The 19,319-nt window shown below is 37.6% G+C and overlaps 1 protein-coding gene across 1 annotated transcript in view; it reads right to left on the minus strand.

The window, feature by feature from the left end:
* SORCS3 (sortilin related VPS10 domain containing receptor 3) overlaps nt 1–19,319 on the minus strand; it is a 476,983-nt gene that overhangs the window by 75,008 nt on the left and 382,656 nt on the right. Inside the window, exon 14 of the mRNA XM_015812775.1 lies at nt 18,226–18,333. Within this exon, the coding sequence (XP_015668261.1) occupies nt 18,226–18,333 (108 nt within the window). The remainder of the gene's footprint in view (nt 1–18,225; nt 18,334–19,319) is intronic.

Here is a 19,319-nt window from a genome sequence, read left to right on the forward strand (position 1 = left end):
CGGTCCAGAAAAGGTCGCAACTGGTGAATCAGGCGCACCTGATAGAACGCTCCCCTGGTCACGGCCGCCAGCTGGTCATCCAGTGTCAGCCGCGAATCCAGGAGAACACCCAAGTTGCGGACCCGATCCGAGGGGGCCAAAGTTTCGCCCCCTATAGTCAGCGATGGAATCAGCTGACTATGCCGAGGCGCTGGTAGCCCCAGCCACTCGGTCTTGGACGGGTTGAGCCTGAGTCTGTTCCTCCCCATCCAGACCCTCACGACCTCCAGACACTGGGCCATCACGTCAAGGGCATCATTGGGGTGGCCCGGGGTGGATATGTACAGCTGAGTATCATCAGCGTACTGATGGAAATCCACCCCGAAGCCACGAATGATCTCCCCCAGTGGCTTCACATAAATATTGAACAGAAGTGGAGAGAGGACCGACCCCTGAGATCTAGTGTAGTGATATCCTGAGTTTTGTGTTGCAACATCCTGGGTGGTTGGCTGTGTTGTAACATCCTGAGCTTTAGTGTTGTAACCTCCTGAGTTCTGTGATGTGGTGTCCAGAGCAGAAGGCTGTGATGTAGCATACCGGGCTTTGGTTTGGCTCTGAGTTTGCGGTTTAGCTCTGTGTTCATGGCGTGTGTCCGTTTGCTTTAGACTCATTTGTTGATTCCTAGCCACGAAAACTGACAGATGTTCCTGCTTCATACTCTCCCCTCCTTTTTTGTCTCTCCTTCCAAGCCGTTCGTCGTCTCCTCCCATAGCAGATCTTGCCACCTCACCTGCAGCCCTATCACTCCAGTCCTGCCAGTTGCTATCTCGTTGTGTGTCAACCACCCCCCCTCCTCTTTTGCCAGTTCGCTGTCCTCCCTAGGGATCACAGCTTCCCCATTTGTAGAGCCATGGAGTGATAGGGCTGCAGGTGAGGCAGCAAGATGTTTCGACGAGGTCCCACTCGTCATCTTCAGGCTGGGGTCTTCGGCTTCATGCTTGTGCGATTAAAGTGTGATCGGAGCTGCCATCTCTCTATAAATATTGGTGTGTGTGTGTGGATTGCTGGCTTAGTTGCTGTAGGTGGGTTGGTTGGCTGTGTAAGAGTTATTGTTTGCGGATTGTTTGGCTGTTTCATAACATCCTGAGTAGTTGAGGTGCTGGCTGTATGCCCATTAGTCTTTTGTGTTATAACGACCTGAGTAATGGGTTTTGTGATTACATCCTGAGATCTAGTGTAGTGATATCCTGAGTTTTGTGTTGCAACATCCTGGGTAGTTGGCTGTGTTGCAACATCCTGAGCTTTAGTGTTGCAACCTCCTGAGTTCTGTGATGTGATGTCCAGAGCAGAAGGCTGTGATGTAGCATACCGGGCTTTGGTTTGGCTCCGAGTTTGCGGTCTAGCTCTGTGTTCATGGCGTGTGTCCATTTGCTTTGTGTGGGGGTCGGAGGGAGGTGCAGCAGCTGGTGATGTCATTGTGGTTTGGCTTCTGGATGGTGGTTGCATTTCGTCTGAGGGATGTGTTTGGGCTTGGGTTTGGGTTTGGTGAGGGTGAATGGTGGTGGCGTACTGTGTTCTTCTGGGTCCGGTATCAGTTTTCGTGGCTAGGACCCATTTGTTGATTAGGGCTAGTTTCCAGATGTCTGGTAGGCTGGAGGTGTCGTCATGTTTATTCATGTTGTGGGAGTGTTTTTCTATTTTGATGGCTTCCATAATTATTCTCTTGTTGTGGTGTTCAGTTTTGGAGATTAGTTTGGTTCCTTCAAAATCAATTTCATGTCCTGTAGCTTTACGGTGCTGGAAGAGGGAGGAAGTTTTTTCAACTACTCAGGATGTTATGAAACAGCCAAACAATCCGCAAACAATAACTCTCACACAGCCAACCAACCCAACTACAGCAATTAAGCCAGCACTCCACACACCCCCACCAATATTTATAGAGAGATGGCAGCTCCAATCACACTTTGTTCGCACAAGCATGAAGCCGAAGACCCCAGCCTGAAGATGACGAGTGGGACCTCGTGAAAACATTGCCAAGATACTCTCAATCTTACATGGGAAAAGACCTGAATACGCCAAGACCTGCATACCTGTACCCATGAAAATCTACGAAAACACACACACACACACACACACACACACACACACACACACACACACACACACACACACACACACACATATATATATATATATATATATATATATATATATATATATATATATATATATATATATATATATGTTTTAGCTACTTGGATATAAGTAAGACAACAAGTCACTGCACTTCTCATGAACCATAGATATCATCACAATTTATCCATAGAAGAAAAGGAAGCCCTAGAACAGCTCAAGAGGGATAACACAATCACTATACTCCCTGCAGATAAAGGGAGAGTGACCGTAGTCATGGATAAAACACTTTATATAACCAAAGCATTAGAGCTTCTTGGCAATACAACAGCATATAGAATCATTGAAAAAGATCCCTCAGTAACACTCAGAAACAAAGTTAACAAATTACTAGATACTTTCAAACGCAGTATAAAAATGAATGAGGATATCCTCAGGAAAGTGCGCCCAGGGGACACGGCACTAGCTAGGTTTTACGGGCTACCAAAAATTCATAAGAAAGACATTCCCCTCTGCCCCATTGTCTCCTTTATAGGCACCCCCATCGCAGGACTGGCGAAATGGCTTAGTGAACGCATTTGCCACCTGACGAATGACAGCCCCACTACAGTCAAATCAGCAGAAGATTTCCTGAGTAAAATCAAGACACTCAGGGTGGAGGCTGATGAAGTGATGGTATCATTTGATGTCACCTCACTCTTCACCTCCATCCCTCAGGACTTAGTCATCTCTATCCTAAGGGATCAATTGACAAATAAAAAGGGAGATCATTTCCAAGACTCCCTACAAACAGAAGATCTTATGAAACTGATAAAGATATGCCTTACAACTTACTTTACGTTTCAGGGTATCATTTACGAACAGATTAAAGGCACACCCATGGGTTCCCCCATTTCCAGCATTATAGCTGAAGCAGTACTCCAACAGCTAGAACATAAAGCTATGACCCTATACCAACCCAAGTTTTGGGTTCGATATGTAGATGACATGTTTGCGGTTATCAAAAGACAACATGTACCTGATTTTGTGGAAATACTGAACTCAATTTACCCTGATATAAAATTCACAGTGGAGGAGGAAAAACAAGGCTTTTTAGCCTTTTTAGATGTACTAATCCACCGCCAACCAGATGGATCATTACACACCAAAGTTTACCATAAGCCCACCCATACGGACAGGATCCTCCACTATAGGAGCAACCATCCAGTGGCCCACAAGATTAGCTGCATTAAAACATTATTCAAATGCATAGACTCCCACTGCAACACTGTCAAGTCCCAAACCGAGGAGAAGAAACATTTATTCCAGATCTGCTTACAAAATGGATATCCCATAAAGTTTATAAAACGACATATTACGACACTCAGACCCCATAACAATCCACAGAGAGAAGAACCACCAACACGTAAGACACGCATCTCCTTACCATATATAAATAATGTCTCCGAGGCAACTGCCAGGCTTCTAGCCCCCTACAACATAAAAGTGGCCCATAAACCCAACCAAACTCTACGTTCCAAAGTTATGCACCCCAAGGACCCACTTCCCACGATGGAAAGATCTGAGGTGATTTACAAAATTGACTGCAAGAACTGTCAAAGCAACTATGTGGGTGAGACATCTAAACAATTGAAAACCCGTATCCACGAACATAAATTGGCCATAAAAAGGGGTGAACAACACTCCCAAATATGGACACACATGGCAGAATATGGGCACCAATTCGACTTTAATAACACACGAATCATATCTAGTGATACCAAAAAAGGGGGCAGACTATTAAAAGAAGCCTGGTTTTCAGATAACAACTCCATTAATCGCCATGTGGATCTTTGCCCCACACAGCAGGCACTGAGAAAATGGAACAAGAATCATCACTCCACTCACCATAAACAACTTAACCGACACAGACGAACTCGAGAAGATGATAACGGGTTAAAAGACCACCAAACAGGAGACTTGCATGTCTTCCGACACCTCCTCAATAAACCCCCTGGATGGAAGAACGAAGACGACTGTGCCAGAAAGAGGTTGAGGGTGACTGTCTATAACATTCTCAAATCCAATGCTGCTTGCACCATTGAGGAAGAGCAGCCTAGACAGGACTTTGGAGGAATGGAATGCAGAGAATCCGCCTCAAGTGAGGACTATAACTGCCACCAACAGACAGAGCAACAGAGTTTGGTCAGCGCTAGAAACACCAAGACAGATAACAGAGAGAAAGGCACTGAGACAGTTAGCAAAAGAGTCAAAATAAATGATAGAGTCAAACAGGATGCAAACACCATAAAAACGATTGAAATGCAGACCAACCAGACAAGACTGAGGACTTNAGAAGCACGAAGCTGAAGACACCAGCCTGAAGATGACGAATGTGACTTCGTCGAAACGTCGCCAAGGTACTTTTAATTCTACGCGGGAGAAAACCCGAATAACTAAAGACCTACATACAAACACCCGCGAAAACCTCAGAAAACATATATATATATATATATATATATATATATATATATATATATATATATATATATGAATGCATTGCCGCCATCCAGCTTCTGACAGAGGTCATCCATGAGTATGATCAATGCTGTCGCAGACCCAAACCCTAGTCTGAACCCTGACTGAAAGAGGTTTAGATAACATGCCTCTTCCAGGGTTCTCTGAAGTTGCAGTTTATATTTGACTATAATTTAATTACAAATTTCACTGAAGATTCCATAAATACTACTCTTCTAAATACAGGATCGAGATATTATTGTTTGCATTCATGGATGGCCTACAACAGTGATGGCATACCTTTTAGAGACCGAGTGCCCCAAAACCACCTCCCACTCCTGTCCCTGCTCCGCCCTGCCCGCTGGGCCACCCACCACCTCCACAGCCCACCACAGATCACCAAAGCAGCCCAACAGCGCCATGGCAGCCACGCCCTCTGCCCATGCCCCACAGCATCATCTGCGTGCAATGGGGTGCAAGGGCAGAGTCTTATCCCTGCTGCCCAGGTACCATGTCCTTGGCTACGGTGCTTCACATGGGCCGTGCCGGGGGGCGACTCTCCCCCGGGGGGCCATGGGAGAAGGTGGGGCTGGGGCGATGGTGTGTGTGCCCACAGAGAGGGCTCCAAGTGCCGCCTCTGGCACGCATGCCATAGGTTCACCACCACTGGCCTACAATATTTCACAAATAGAATAAGAAAGTTATAATCCTTTATTGATCTTCTCTACCTCCATCAAATTGCCAGACTTAAAAGATAACAGACAGCCATCTACTTGAGGCTGACATAGGAACAAATCAGCAAGAATAACTGAGTCAAAGGATGAGGGATCAGAACTTGGCAGGATGTCCAGCCCTGAACTTGTTAACATTTTTGAGAGCAAAATAAAGTTGACCTTACTGACTCCTCAAGAAGCAAACATATCAACATTCTTAACTAAGCCACTTCTTTAGACAACCTATTTAGCAATAACTGTCAGAGTTAGGACTTTTCAGAAGCTTTTACTATTATCAGTAATATTTTGTAGTAATGTTTATTCTATTTGCCACCAGAGTTCCCCTTTGGTGTGTGTGTGTGTGTGTGTGTGTGTGTGTGTGTGTGTGAGAGAGAGAGAGAGAGAGAGAGAGAGAGAGAGAGAGAGAGAGAGAGAGAGAGCACTACATAAGCTTATTAAATAAAATAAAAAATAAAATTACTCACAGTGTTTGCTGGATGGATCATTTCATGGGGGCTTGTTCCTATGGATATTGTTTTGCACTGATTTAAATCCTTCTTGTTATGTTATTTCCAGAAAGTGAGAAAGAGGTAACTACTGATTGGTCCTTATGCAAACAATGGTTCTCTCAATGTCACCTTCTAAATCTATTGTAATATTTAAATTATGATATTGAATTCTACTTTTCTTTCTCATTTCCTTCCAGGAAAGCAGTTGGTGTCCTTGAACACTTTCTATGTTTGACAATGAGTGGGATGAGAATTTCTGCACTGATCAGACATATCTGATAATTAACTTTTGTTAAAAGCTTATGAAAGAAGGTTACTATAAAAAAAACCTCAATTGGTATAAAACACAGTAACTAGCCTGGTAACTGATGTACAGGTAATGGGACAGATTCATATCATTTTGGAAAAAAAATGTACTTGAAATAGCCATGATCAGCTTCCTACACATGATTTTTTTTCTAGCTGCATTTGCAAGTTAAGCTCAATATGAAAGAACTGCATGTTACAGATTAGCATAACTACTGTGATACACATAATGAGCAAACACACAAACACACACAGTTTGGGCCAACAAGTTTGCCTTTATGAATGGAAAGAAAAATAGAACATGTAATATGGATTGTAACTGCAAAATTGAAGCCAACTTAATGGACTGTACAACCTCCTGATTTTTTTCTATTAAGGTATAAATAAAATTAGTGTTCAAGGAAGTCATCAGTTGCATAGAAATTGAATGCAAGAAAGTGAGTTCAAGAACCAGGATATAATTGATGCAGACATAGATCAAGAATTGGAAGAGAAGGCAGAATTAAATTAATTAATCAATGGCAAGATAATGCACATGGAAGAAAGGATAAAAATAAAAGAGGCATAAAAGATGAAAAATGACAGATTAAAGGAAGATCTGCTACCTCAACCCTTCATAATTATTTCATTAAACAATTGAAAACTTGGAAGGATTATTTATAAACCTATCAATCGGTTCATTCATTTAGAGGTATAGTGCTTAGTGGGTGCCTGTATAGACCAACAATATAAATAAGGTAAGCTATTGTGGAAGACATACAAGATTTATAAATTGATATATAAATCTCAAAGTTAAGCATACATACAACAGTAATACATTTAATCTAGAACAAAATATAAAAACTGCTAGACTAAAATTGGCCAAAATCAAGCTTCTGTGAAAGAATTTGGAGGTTTATTTTTAAGAAAGGGAATGCTAGTGCTTTTTTTCCCCCACACTATCCATTCTACTTCTTATCCTTAAAAATTCCCATTTCACTTTCCCACATACCACAGAAGGCCAAAACATACAACTTCTGGTTAACTCAGCACATCAAATAGCAATTAGAGGTTACATATATGAGTTACATCATTATAACAGTTTCCCCAAAAGGCTTGTTAAGCCTTGTATCATTAAACATCTCCAGCTGAAATCCTCTTGGACCATCTCAGCTTCAAAGGTAGCAGAAAGAACTCCTAAAAGGACATTACTAAATAAACCCAAGAGGAAATGTTCAATTATACAAAAACCATGGCAACATACAGAGATTTTGTAAAACAAACACTTCCTTCAGTATAATATTCAACATCTCTAAAAATAAATCTGCTGCTTTATTATATTTTAACATTGGGATTTAGGAATTATGGTACAGAATACATTAGAATATTTAATTGCCTAAATAAAAATACCCTAGATTAGTCCAGATAGCATAGTACAGGTTTCTCAATTTTGGCAAAATTAAAATGTGTGGTTTTCAACTCTTCCATTTGCGCTAGAGCCCGCAGACTTGTTTGCACATGTGCACGGGGCTAGCAATGGTGATGGATAGAGCCGATATGCAGGCACAAACTGGGCCGTTAGCGCACGTGGGTTGTACAGCCTATTTGTGCATGTGCACAGCATTAGCAGAGGCAGCAACTAGCACATGCACGCATGTCAAACAGGCCACTAGTGCCCTGTGCGCTGAACAGCCCGTTTGTGCATGCATGCAGTGCTAGCAGAGGTGGCAGCTAGTGCTTGCATGCACAAACTGAGCTATTAGCATTGTGTGGGTTGCATGGCCTGTTTGCAAGTGGGGCTAGCAGCAGCAGCAGCTAGCACCTGCGTGCATGCACAAATGGGGCTGCTAGCACGGGTACGCACGGCCCCATTTGTACATGGCCCTGTTCACACATGAGTATGTGTGCACGCGTGCATAAATTTCCTACCTGTTCCCTTTCCCTCCAGGCCACCAACATGAAAAGGTTGGTGACCTCTGGTCTAGAATAAAACTTCACAATTCTTTGTTATTAGGAGCTGAAATCTAACACATCTGGACAATGTAAAAACTGTCTATTTTTTTCTCTATACCTCCAGCATTTTTAGACAATCTGTTTGTTAAAAAAATGAATGTATTATTTAACAAATTATGAAATATTCAAGCATATGAAATCTATTTTGTCTAAGGCTGAACTTATACCACATGCATATTCATAGTAAGTATAGTTAATTCAATTAACCCAATTTTACAGGTTCAGCTTATTGTCATAACATACTGAACATAAACTAATCAAATAAGCTGAATTCATTCCACATGGTATGCTAAAATGAAGTTTTCATGCCAACTTGGAAGTAAATCTAGATGCAATATAAATTAATAATTTCAATTAATTGAGGCTAGACTATGAAAAAAATAGGAAGTGGAAAAATTTCAGAGCAGAAGAAAAATGAAAGGCAGATAGCTAAATCAGATTTGTATTTATGGGTGATACTGAAAAGAACTGGAACGGAATACTACTTCAATCCATTCACTGATCCTAGCTACAAAAGAAGGAATAAAATAAGAAAGAACAGGAAGACTACTGTATATACTTGCAAATAAGCCAAGAACCTAAAAGTTGGGTTTAACTTATCAGCAGATGGGTTTATCCATGAGTATATACAGTAGTACTTGTTAAAAGCACCTTTAAAACTGCTCAGGGTTGCTTTATTGATGAGATAGGCAGCATATAGATTTTAAAAATAAATAAAGTCATGGATAAGTCTATCCATGGATAAACTAATCCTTGAATTTTTAATCAAATGGATTATCCAGATATAAGGCAATTGTGAAAATTTAAAGCTGTAAAAATGTTGAGGGGTCAGCTTATCCATGGATGGTACATTTTTCATGGTATTTTGGTTAAAAATTCCTTAGTTCTTCAGGTGCTTTCTTGCTGAAAATAGTTCTCCACTAGTGGACCTGTGTGTCTTTGACTTCACATGACTGATTCCTCATGGCAGCTTTATGACAGGTCTTAGGTGTCAATCTTGGGATTGGATCTTCTGGACCTGGCATATAAACAAGTATTGTTTCTTTGGGCATTCTCATCCTAAGAATAAGAATAGCCAAAGACATACTAAGACACTTTGCTACAGACTTTAATAAGGAACATTGATTTTAATGGTATATGTACAGTACCATACTTCTTCCTAATTTATATCTTGCAATTCTGTGTTGTCTACTAACTGATTTATGATCAAGCTAATAAAGCTATTGCATTTATACTAATAATCTTGTGATTGATGCTGCTCAATCCAGTGCAGGACATATAGAAATTTTGTGTATATCCTGATTTAAAAAAAAATTGGCAAGGCAAATTCTGGATTATTTCACTGTGTTTTGTTTGACTTTAGATCTAGGTTTGTTTCAAAACCAAATTCAGGTTTTAAAACTGGAATTCTGCACTGAAGAGGGAAGGTTATACATTATCTAAAATCTCAGGAAAGATTTCCCATTTAATTACTAAATACCATATGAAGTTATGTAGTCACTTAATCATTCCAAGAAGTTCTGCAAAGAAGTATCAAAAAAGAGTCCTTCAGTTTTGTTCTGAAAGTATGAAGATATTAAAAATTCTGGTACATTTTAAAAAAAATTCCGCTCTCCCCTTAGAGGATGGCAAAAGTAATTAAATTTTACTAATTGAAGACAGCTCCACAAAAAGCTGTGGAATGAAGAGCTGTTGAGTCGACTGGCTTTTTGTAATTTCTCTCCAGAAAAGGAGAGGATTTGAGATCACACAGAAGAGTTCCACACAGCTGCTCCTCATGAGGAGATTGCAATTCAACTATTTCCAATAGGTTTTGGCCTCTGGAAAATGAGGGAATGACTGTCTTGCTCACACTATGGTCAGCACCATAGGTTTGCATACTTATTGTTTTAATTACTTTTGGATATTGCTTGTTAACTGCCTTTCAGTTATTATGAACATTCATATCAATTACAGCACCAGGTAAGTTTCCTTCAATCCTTAGTGAAAGAAATTTTAAATACAAGTTTAAGACCTTTTTTTTCTGGAATAAATGGCAAACAATAATTAAAAAGTTTCATTTTAGAAAGTTACAAATGGACCAGGGGTCCTCATGAATTTGAAATATGTTTTTGGAATTAATTATAAAAAAATCCTTTTCATGAGAATTTTTTTTTTGTTTTGAATGTTTTTTTTAAAATAAGAATTTAAGAATTGGACCTAGACAGAACCAGAAAAACTAATAATTAGAGTTAAACTAGAAAAATACTCAAACTCAACTTACACATACAGAATGAAGAAAAATATTTTAATGTTGGATATTTTGAAGAATATTTTTGAACAATTGCCATAGAAGTTAATTTTTAGTATGTATGCCTCTATAGATAGAATGTGTTTCAAACTATTTTGCTGATATCAAGATTGAAATTATCATGATTTATAGATAAGACGTGGAATATGGGAAGAAAAGATCATTTTGTATTTTAAGAGAAGGTGATAACTTACTAAAATTGTTTATATTATGGGAAGAAAATGTTTTTCTTATATTTATTTCCTTTTTCCTACTATACAGTATCCTTATTTTTTCCTTTCATTTTTATTTATCGTTCTACTTTTTTTTTGCTGGCATCTTTTTTTTCTTTTTTTCTTTTATTTGTTTAGTTTATATTAATTTTTACTATTGTAAATAGTAATCTTTAATAACATTATTTTAAAACAATAATTCTTAACATTAAAATTATTTTTGTTGTTGTTCAGACTGGAAGGTAAACTTACCCAATCACTTTTCAGATTTGCTGTTCCAAAGGTCTCAAATAGCTTTAAGGTGGTTAATAGGCAATTTATGAATGTGATTTGAAAATTTATGAAAATGAGGCTTGCAAATTTAGTGTCCTTTAAAAAAACTCTACCATGGTTGTAAGCAAGATCCCCCAGAACTCAACCCTATGGATAACCACTATTCTGTAGTCTTTTTGCAAAGATCAGTCATCCAATCTCCATCCTCTCCTTATTTGGAGAGGTTCCAAGAAGTCAGTCACTCACCAGTTCCTTGGTCTTTGCTGTAGTCATCAACTGTGCTTTTGTGAATATATCTTCAGTTCAGGATCCCTCCTCCAAATGCCCAGAATAGCTTTATTTCCAATTAAGTTATTTTTTCCAGCTGTCTCAGTGAAAAATTTACAAATGCATGAGGAAAGAATTGGCATCTATTGGTGACCTCTCAAAAAGAAGCAAAAAAAATGGACAATAACCATAAACCACTGAATGCTAATTTATTTTAGTGGTTAAAATGAGAATCTTAGATTTTTTAGAAAGTAGTTATTCAGCTGCTTAACAATGTAACAGGCACTTTTCTTAAAAGGTTGGCACAAGTGTGAAAACACAGCAAATGGTATGCCAAGGAGCAATCTCTGAGCTACTGTATGATGCCAAATGCAATTAGTGAAGTAAGCTGCTGAACATATAATTACTAGGGGAGGGGGATTTCTGTTCAGGATGGATTTACAAATTAGTCAGATGGTTACACTTATGAGGAGAATGTGGAAAAAAACATGAATGGGATATCAGCATATGCATTTGCAAAATTACAAATCGAAGCTTTTTTTAAAAAAAATCTTCTGTTAATATTTTCCCATTGATTCCAGATAGCTTCATGTGATATTTGCTTCTAAAGAATTCCCAGTTATGTAAAAAAAAAATAGCTTTGAAGAAGTAGAAGGAGGGAAAAGTTGGTCATTTAATATTTAATCATAGGTATTTGTTGTTTTGTCTTTGTTTTACCCAAACAGGAATTTCTTTTCTTAACTTATTATTGTTTGTTAAACAGCAACAGATGGTCCGCCTTGAGCACATATTGGTTTTTATCATTATTTTGAACAAAATTAACTACAACACTGATATCTAAAAAAAAACAGTTTGTCAACTCTGACTTGCAACAGAAATCAAGAATAATAAAAAAAAGTTTCTTCCAACATATTAACAACACGAAAAAAAGTCAAGGAAACTGTAGGTCCACTAAAGAGGCAACAGGGAGAAAGCAGAGCTGCTTAACACATACTTTGTATCATTCTTCACACAAAAAGAAACTACAGCCTAACATATCAAAAAACCCACTACAAAAGACAAACTAGAAACAAAAATTAAAATAAGCAAGAAAATGGTAAGAGAACACCTATCCAACCTTTATGAATATAAATCACCGGGACCCGACAGATTACATCCCAGAGTTCTGAAGGAGCTGGCAGATGTTATCTCACAAACATTGCACCACAACGTTCATAAATCCTGGAGCACCGGGGAAGTACCTGAGGATTGGAAAAGGGCTGATGTGGTTCCCATCTTCAAGAAAGGGGGGAAAATGGACCCAGGAAACTACAGACCAATCAGTTCTGGGAAGATCTTAGAAAAGATAACCAAAAAACAGATCTGCAAACAACTAGAAGCAAACAAAGTTATAACTAGCAGCCAGCACAGGTTTGTTAAAAATAGATCATGCCAAACCAATCTTATTTCATTCTTTGATAAAGTGACTAAACTAGTAGACCAGAGAAATGCTGTGGACGTAGTATACTTAGATTTCAGTAAGGCATTTGATAAAGTAGACCACAACCTACTTCTTGGTAAGCTAGAAAAAGGTGGAATAGACAACATCACCACCAGATGGATTTGTAGCTGGCTGGCAAATCATACTCAACGAGTAGTCCTCAATGGCACTACATCCACATAGAGAGAAGTAAGCAGTGAGGCACCACAAGTTTCCGTCTTAGGCCCAGTACTCTTCAACATCTTCATCAACGACTTAGATGAGGGAATTGAAGGGGAACTCATCAAATTTGCAAATGACGCCAAACTGGTAGGAGTAGCCAACACCCCAGAAGACAAACTCAGGATTCAAAAAGATCTTGACAAGCTTGAACAATGGGCCCTATCCAACAAAATGAGTTTTAATGTGGAGAAAAGCAAAATTTTACATTTAGGTAGGAAAAATCAAAGGTACAAGTACAGACTGGATGAGACCTGGCTCAAAAACAGTAACTGTGAGAGAGACCTTGGAGTCCTAGTGGATGATCACTTGACTATGAGCCAGCAGTGTGCAGCAGCAGCTAAAAAAGCTAATACAATCCTAGGTTGTATAAACAGAAGAATAAAATCAAGATCACGTGAAGTATTAGCAACAAAGCAACAGAGCAACAAAGATGATTAGGGGACTGGAGGCTAAAACATATAAGGAACGGTTGCTGGAATCTGGTATGTCTAGTTTAATGAAAAGAAGGACAACGGGGGACATGATAGCAGTGTTCCAATATCTCAGGGGCTGCCACAAAGAAGAGGGAGTCAAGCTAATCTCCAAAGTGCCTGAAGGCAGGACAAGAAGCAACGGATGGAAATTAATCAAGAAGAGAAGCAATCTAGAATTAAGGAGAAACTTCCTGACAGTTAGAACAATTAACCAGTGGAACAACCTGCCTCCAGAAGCTGTGAATGCTCCAACACTGGAAGTTTTAAGAAGAGACTGGACAGCCATTTGTCTGAAATGGTATAGGGCTTCCTGCCTGAGCAGTGGGTTGGACGTGATGACCGCCAAGATCCCTTCCAACTTTATTATTATTATTATTATTATTATTATTATTATTATTATTATTATTATTATTATTATTATTAGTAGTAGTAGTAGTAGTAGTAGTAGTAGTAGTAGTAGTAGTAGTAGTAGTAGTAGTAGTAGTAGTAGTAGTATTGCTTTATAAAACCCTAGTAAGACCACACCTGGAATACTGCAGCCAATGTTGGTCACCATATCACAAAAAGATGTTGAGAGTTTGGAAAAAAATCAGAAAAGAGCAACTAAGTTGATCAAAGGACTGGAGACTAAAACATATGAAGAACGGCTGTAGGACTTGGGTTTGGCTAGTCTAAAGAAAAGAAGAACTAGGGGAGACATGATAGCAATATCCCAGTATTTGAGGGGCTGCCACCAAGAAGAATGGGTCACGTTATTCACCAAAACTCCAGAGGGCAAGACAAGAAACAATGGTTGGAAACTGATGAAAGATAGAAGCAACCTGGAATTAAGGAGAAACTTCCTGACAGTGAGGACAATTAACCAGTGGAACAGCTTGCCTCCAGAAACCGTGGGTGCTCCATCACTGGAGATTTTTAAGAAGAGGCTAGACAGTCACTTGCTTGAGCAGGGGGCTGGAGTAGAAGATGTCCAAGGTCCCTTCCAGCTCTATTCTATTTAAATACCACTCCTGATATTTATCTAATAGCTTTTGAATTTCTTCTACAAGGCCATCTCTATAGAGAATACTTAGTTGGTATGAAATCCTATGATTTCTTTATTTGGGTATAATATCAGTGAAATCAAAGGAACTTAGTACATAATAGACACACATAGATTGTAGTGATAGCTTCTACCAAGTTTTTAGCAGGCATTAATGGAAAGTGTCCAATGTTATTTGCCTTAAAAGAGAACTAATTTAGTTCTGTCAGAGTATATTCAAAATATCATTATGCAAATATTTAGGGAACAGAAACTGCTTATAAGATTATTCTTAGAAAATCTGAGACCTGAGCTTTTGGAACAGAGCTAGATATTTCCATGTCCAACTTCAGGATTAGGAAACTGATCATAATTAGGTTTGAAAAGGATGACTATTAAATTTCATGAACGATTAAATATGTGATCAGCTTATTATATATGTAAATGTGCATGAGTCTAAAAGGTTGTAAAAATTTGATGCGTTTTTAATATTTTGATTGCAGCCTTACTGAATGCGTCTGTGCATGCCATTTATTATTTTTTTAAAAAAAATCAAATTAATTTTGGATGTAGGACTATGCAACCAGTATCTAGTTATATTGTAGATATTACAAGCAATAATTGACCCATAAAGTAACTCTTAAAAATCAAAGCCTTAAAATGGAATTTGGGTGGTTATTGCTAATTATTACTTAATCTGTTTTGCTCTTTAATACATATCTTGACCTTTGAAATAGCCAGGTTGTCCCAATTTGCCCAGATAAACCTTTGCTCTCTTTGTCCCTCCCTCAAACACTTATGATTGGTTTTGTAGATAACTGGGATATCAATGAAATCATATATTCGAATTCTATGGAACCTGTGTATTTGCAGCTGTTCCCATCAAAGCTTTTCTCAACCAGTGGTCACAAAGAATATTTATATAATGCTTCCTTTACCTGATTAAAAGTAATCACAAATAATTTATCAAGTTTGTTAATTGTTGTTTCTGTTTTGTAATGACAATGCTGATGAAATGCTTCATAAGTATTTTGAAATGGATACATGGAAGATATTAGGAGAAATGGAGCTATTTCTGTTTTCTGGAGACAAACGTGTTGAGTTTCTTTGATATGTCTTTGCAATCATTATCTCATCAGATATTTACACCAAAAATAATCCACTCCTTTTACAATAAAGGAAGTACAGACTTTGGAAAATTATAGGTACATATAATAAATCAGTGTAATATCCAGCTTCTCCATCATGTCAATCTAAACTTGCCATCTCCAGCTGAAATCAGTACTAGAAATTTCTTTTCAGCTATGTGTCACATGGCCTACCTGTATTTTTTATACTTTCATGAAAATCTTAATTCTTAGGCACACATTTCCCAAACAGATGCATTTTACTATACACTTTTTTTTTGGGGGGGGGGGGCGAATTGGACAACTGTATCATAAAATTCAGAGATTTATCTTTCTCAAAGATTAATCATTTTGGTTTGTATACCATAAATGCAGAATTAGGTATACATAAACTGTACAAAAATGCAAATAGAAAATTATCTCTATTTAAATTCCATTATGCTTCAGATAAAAACTATTGCTTGCAAAGAACATTTTATATTTACATACATAGAGACAGAGAGACTGAAAAATCCAGAATTCTTTTTTAAAAAGTAATAATTGAGTATTTTGTGAAACTCTAGCCAAATTCATCTACCTGATATTATCCAATGGACAAAACTGAAGCTACACTAAGAAATGTAAGCAAACACACTTTCTGAAATATGAAATAGCCAAAGCAATATTCAATGGCTTGTCTTATAAAAATTAGCTGCTTGGACCATATTTGCAGAATAAAACATTTTTTCTCATTGAAGCAAAACTGCATTTGACTAGAAATGCATCACATCCTGTCCCTCAGGTACTAGAAGAGAGTTCCTATAGCAGGGGTGTCAAAATGCCAGCCTGTGTTATAGATAACAACTAACACCTGCAGTAGAAATACAGGCAGTCCCTGGTTTCTATATGTCAGATGTAAGGATGAACCGTAGATACAAATCAACTGCCTATTGTTAAAAATGGTGGATAGTGTTCTCCTTCCTTGAGCCAATGAACTATTGAAGACACACAATGCTTTCAGGAACTGCTGAAGTCACTGATTTTTTAATATATAGCCTGCTTTCAGTAGTTTTCTGTGATTCCTGAAAGTATTGCATTGCTTCAGCAGTTTGTGGGCTCTAGGAAGAACAGCAGTGTCTGGCATTTTCAGTAATAGGCAGATATTTGTATGGATCAGTTCCAACTTATGTAGAAATTCAAGTTAAAGACACAATTGGAATGGAACTACTCTTAACCCAGGGAGTGCCAATACAATATAACGAAATTAGTAACAGGAAAGGCTTTGTACCAGTAGTACCAAAATACTTGCTAAGACCAAGAGGCTTAAAGTTCAAAATGTAAACTCTATCACTTTAAAAAGACAATCCCAATGTGGGTACCTGGCAACCTCTGTTCCCCTACTCCCAAAACAAAAATACAACCCATATGAGTAACTGTTGTATATAAAAAAGAAATTGTCAGCCACTTGTAGTTATCATGATTCCTACTTCAAACCTCAGAAGCCATCAGCCAGCCATTATTTTCCAAATACTTAGAAAAGGAAGAAGTAGTGATGAAACCAAGCAAAGTGTCTTCAAATATTACTTTGACAATTACCGGTAGATAGATAGATAGATGATATAGGCAGACACAGACAGACAGATGATAGATAGATAAAACAAATGATCAAGACTGTTTTGTCTTTAAAAAGAACATTTGACGTGGATTGTTTTATTTCTGGCTAAAGATAAAGTGTGAAGTGATCTCCTATTTAAAGGCTATAAGGGCCAATGAAACAAAATGAAAAAAGTACAACTGTAGGTTTAAGTCTCATCCTGAGCCTTGAACCTTTGTTTTCAGGCCTTCACTTACTTCAGCTATCGAGATACATAATAGTTAGATTTATATGCCATTTAATTTTCAAGGTGAGTAGTTGCAAAAGAAGATTGAGTTTTACTGACATATTCATTGACAGGCAGAATTGTTAGGGCCCTTACCAATGAATTGTGGCATTGAAAAGTAATACTCATATAATCTGAGTCTTAACAAAAATAATGTATTTTTTCTGACAAAAAGAAAGATCTGGAAATACTTTTTCATCCCACATATATTTTAATTTTTAAATTTAAATTTTAGTAATTGTTTTTGTTCCAGTTAATATCATACTTAAACATGGGCAAGATAACATGGATTAATTTGGCAAAAAGAAGATATATGTTGGGATTACCAGATTTGGGCTGCAAAAATCTCTATTTGTCCAGTTCTGGAACCCTGTTCTATGCATTATCTAGATCTTAACTCCTTACAGAGGTTTATCTTAATTATCCCAATTGACATAGGTCAGTCTTAGAAAAAAATGTTAGAACTTCTTAAGGTGTGCCTAGATAACAAGAGTGCAAGGTAATCTAGAGAAATGGTCTGCTCTCATTTTATATAAGTATACAAAGATGAGAATATCCAGTATGATCAGGTTGTTTAATTGATATAAATAAGACAGGATTCTGAATCTAACTGCTTCTAGCTCAGTAAATATCAGTAGCTTGTTTTAGTATCACACATATTTAAATTAAAGCTGCAGTGAAAATTTACAACAGAAGCATACCATCAAAGCTACAAGAATAATAAGATATAGTTGATATACTAGCATAAAATTTCAGACTCAAGAGAGCAACCCAGAGTTGCCCTGGAACAAACCTGACATTCTGTTTGATGGATGGCCTAAATGGCTCATCTCTACTGTCTCGCAAGGCATCTTGTTTAAGTCTGCAACTTACGTCATTATCTGAGTTTCTATGCCTGGCTCCACTAGGGACCCATCCACAAAGAGTGGTGCTGATGTGAAGCCATATTTATTCCAGGTCCTTCCTTCATCGAAACTCACCCTGAGATTGAAAGAGATGAGATAAAGACACGTTTCACTGGAGCCATTTCCAAGGTAATTAAACAATGTTTTTGACTGATGAGAGAGAGAGAGAAAGAGAGAGAGAATAGTTGGATTTATAAACAGGCATCAATCTTCACAATCTTCCATATTATTAATACTCTGGTTCAACATACTTTGAAGGGGTAATACACCACAATTAAAGTAAGTAAGTGACAGCAATGTTTGATTAAAATGATTGCTCTGATTAGAGGGAAAATAGAAGATCATATAAAATAACATGCACAGTGAATTATTGTGTGTTTCTTTCCTGCTTGAGGTCGGGTGCTATTTATACAATTCAACTACACTTCTTTTTAGAGTGACCATGGAAAATTCTTGTGGAAAGCAAACATTGTATTAAACACAAACAAGAACTTTAATTAGTGCAAACACAGTTGTCCATAAAATAAGTATTTTCAGATTTGTAACCCTAAATAAAATATGTATCAAAGTGAGTGATTAGTGCTAAAGTGCCTGAGGATTTCTACATGTTTGTAACATCTTTAAATGACATATGTGGACAATTCTTAATTGTAAACTGTCCAGAGTCATTGACTGAGATGGGTGACCAAAGAAAATGCATGCATGTATGTATTCTGCACAAATGAATGAATGAATGAATGAATATATGTTGGTATTCTTATGCGAGATCTATTCAAATAATGTGAAAATATAATGAGATTTGGAAAAGGAATAATGCCCACAACCCTTTTTTTACATTCTTGGATATGATCTTAAATATGGAATCTATGAGATGGAGAAATCTCATAGATTTAATTATATTGTGATATTGCTTATACATCATTACCACTTCATTGTGAAAATTTCTACAATGGTAACCAGCAAAAAAAAAAAATGGAGGCAATACATAGTTCATTTAAAAAGCTGGAAAAATATTTCCATTGAATAAAAGATGCTTTTGAGATTGTTCTTTATGAAATCTGA

Source organism: Protobothrops mucrosquamatus, unplaced genomic scaffold, assembly GCF_001527695.2.
Source record: "Protobothrops mucrosquamatus isolate PMUCROS unplaced genomic scaffold, P.Mucros_1.0 scaffold110, whole genome shotgun sequence".
NCBI lineage: Eukaryota > Metazoa > Chordata > Lepidosauria > Squamata > Viperidae > Protobothrops > Protobothrops mucrosquamatus.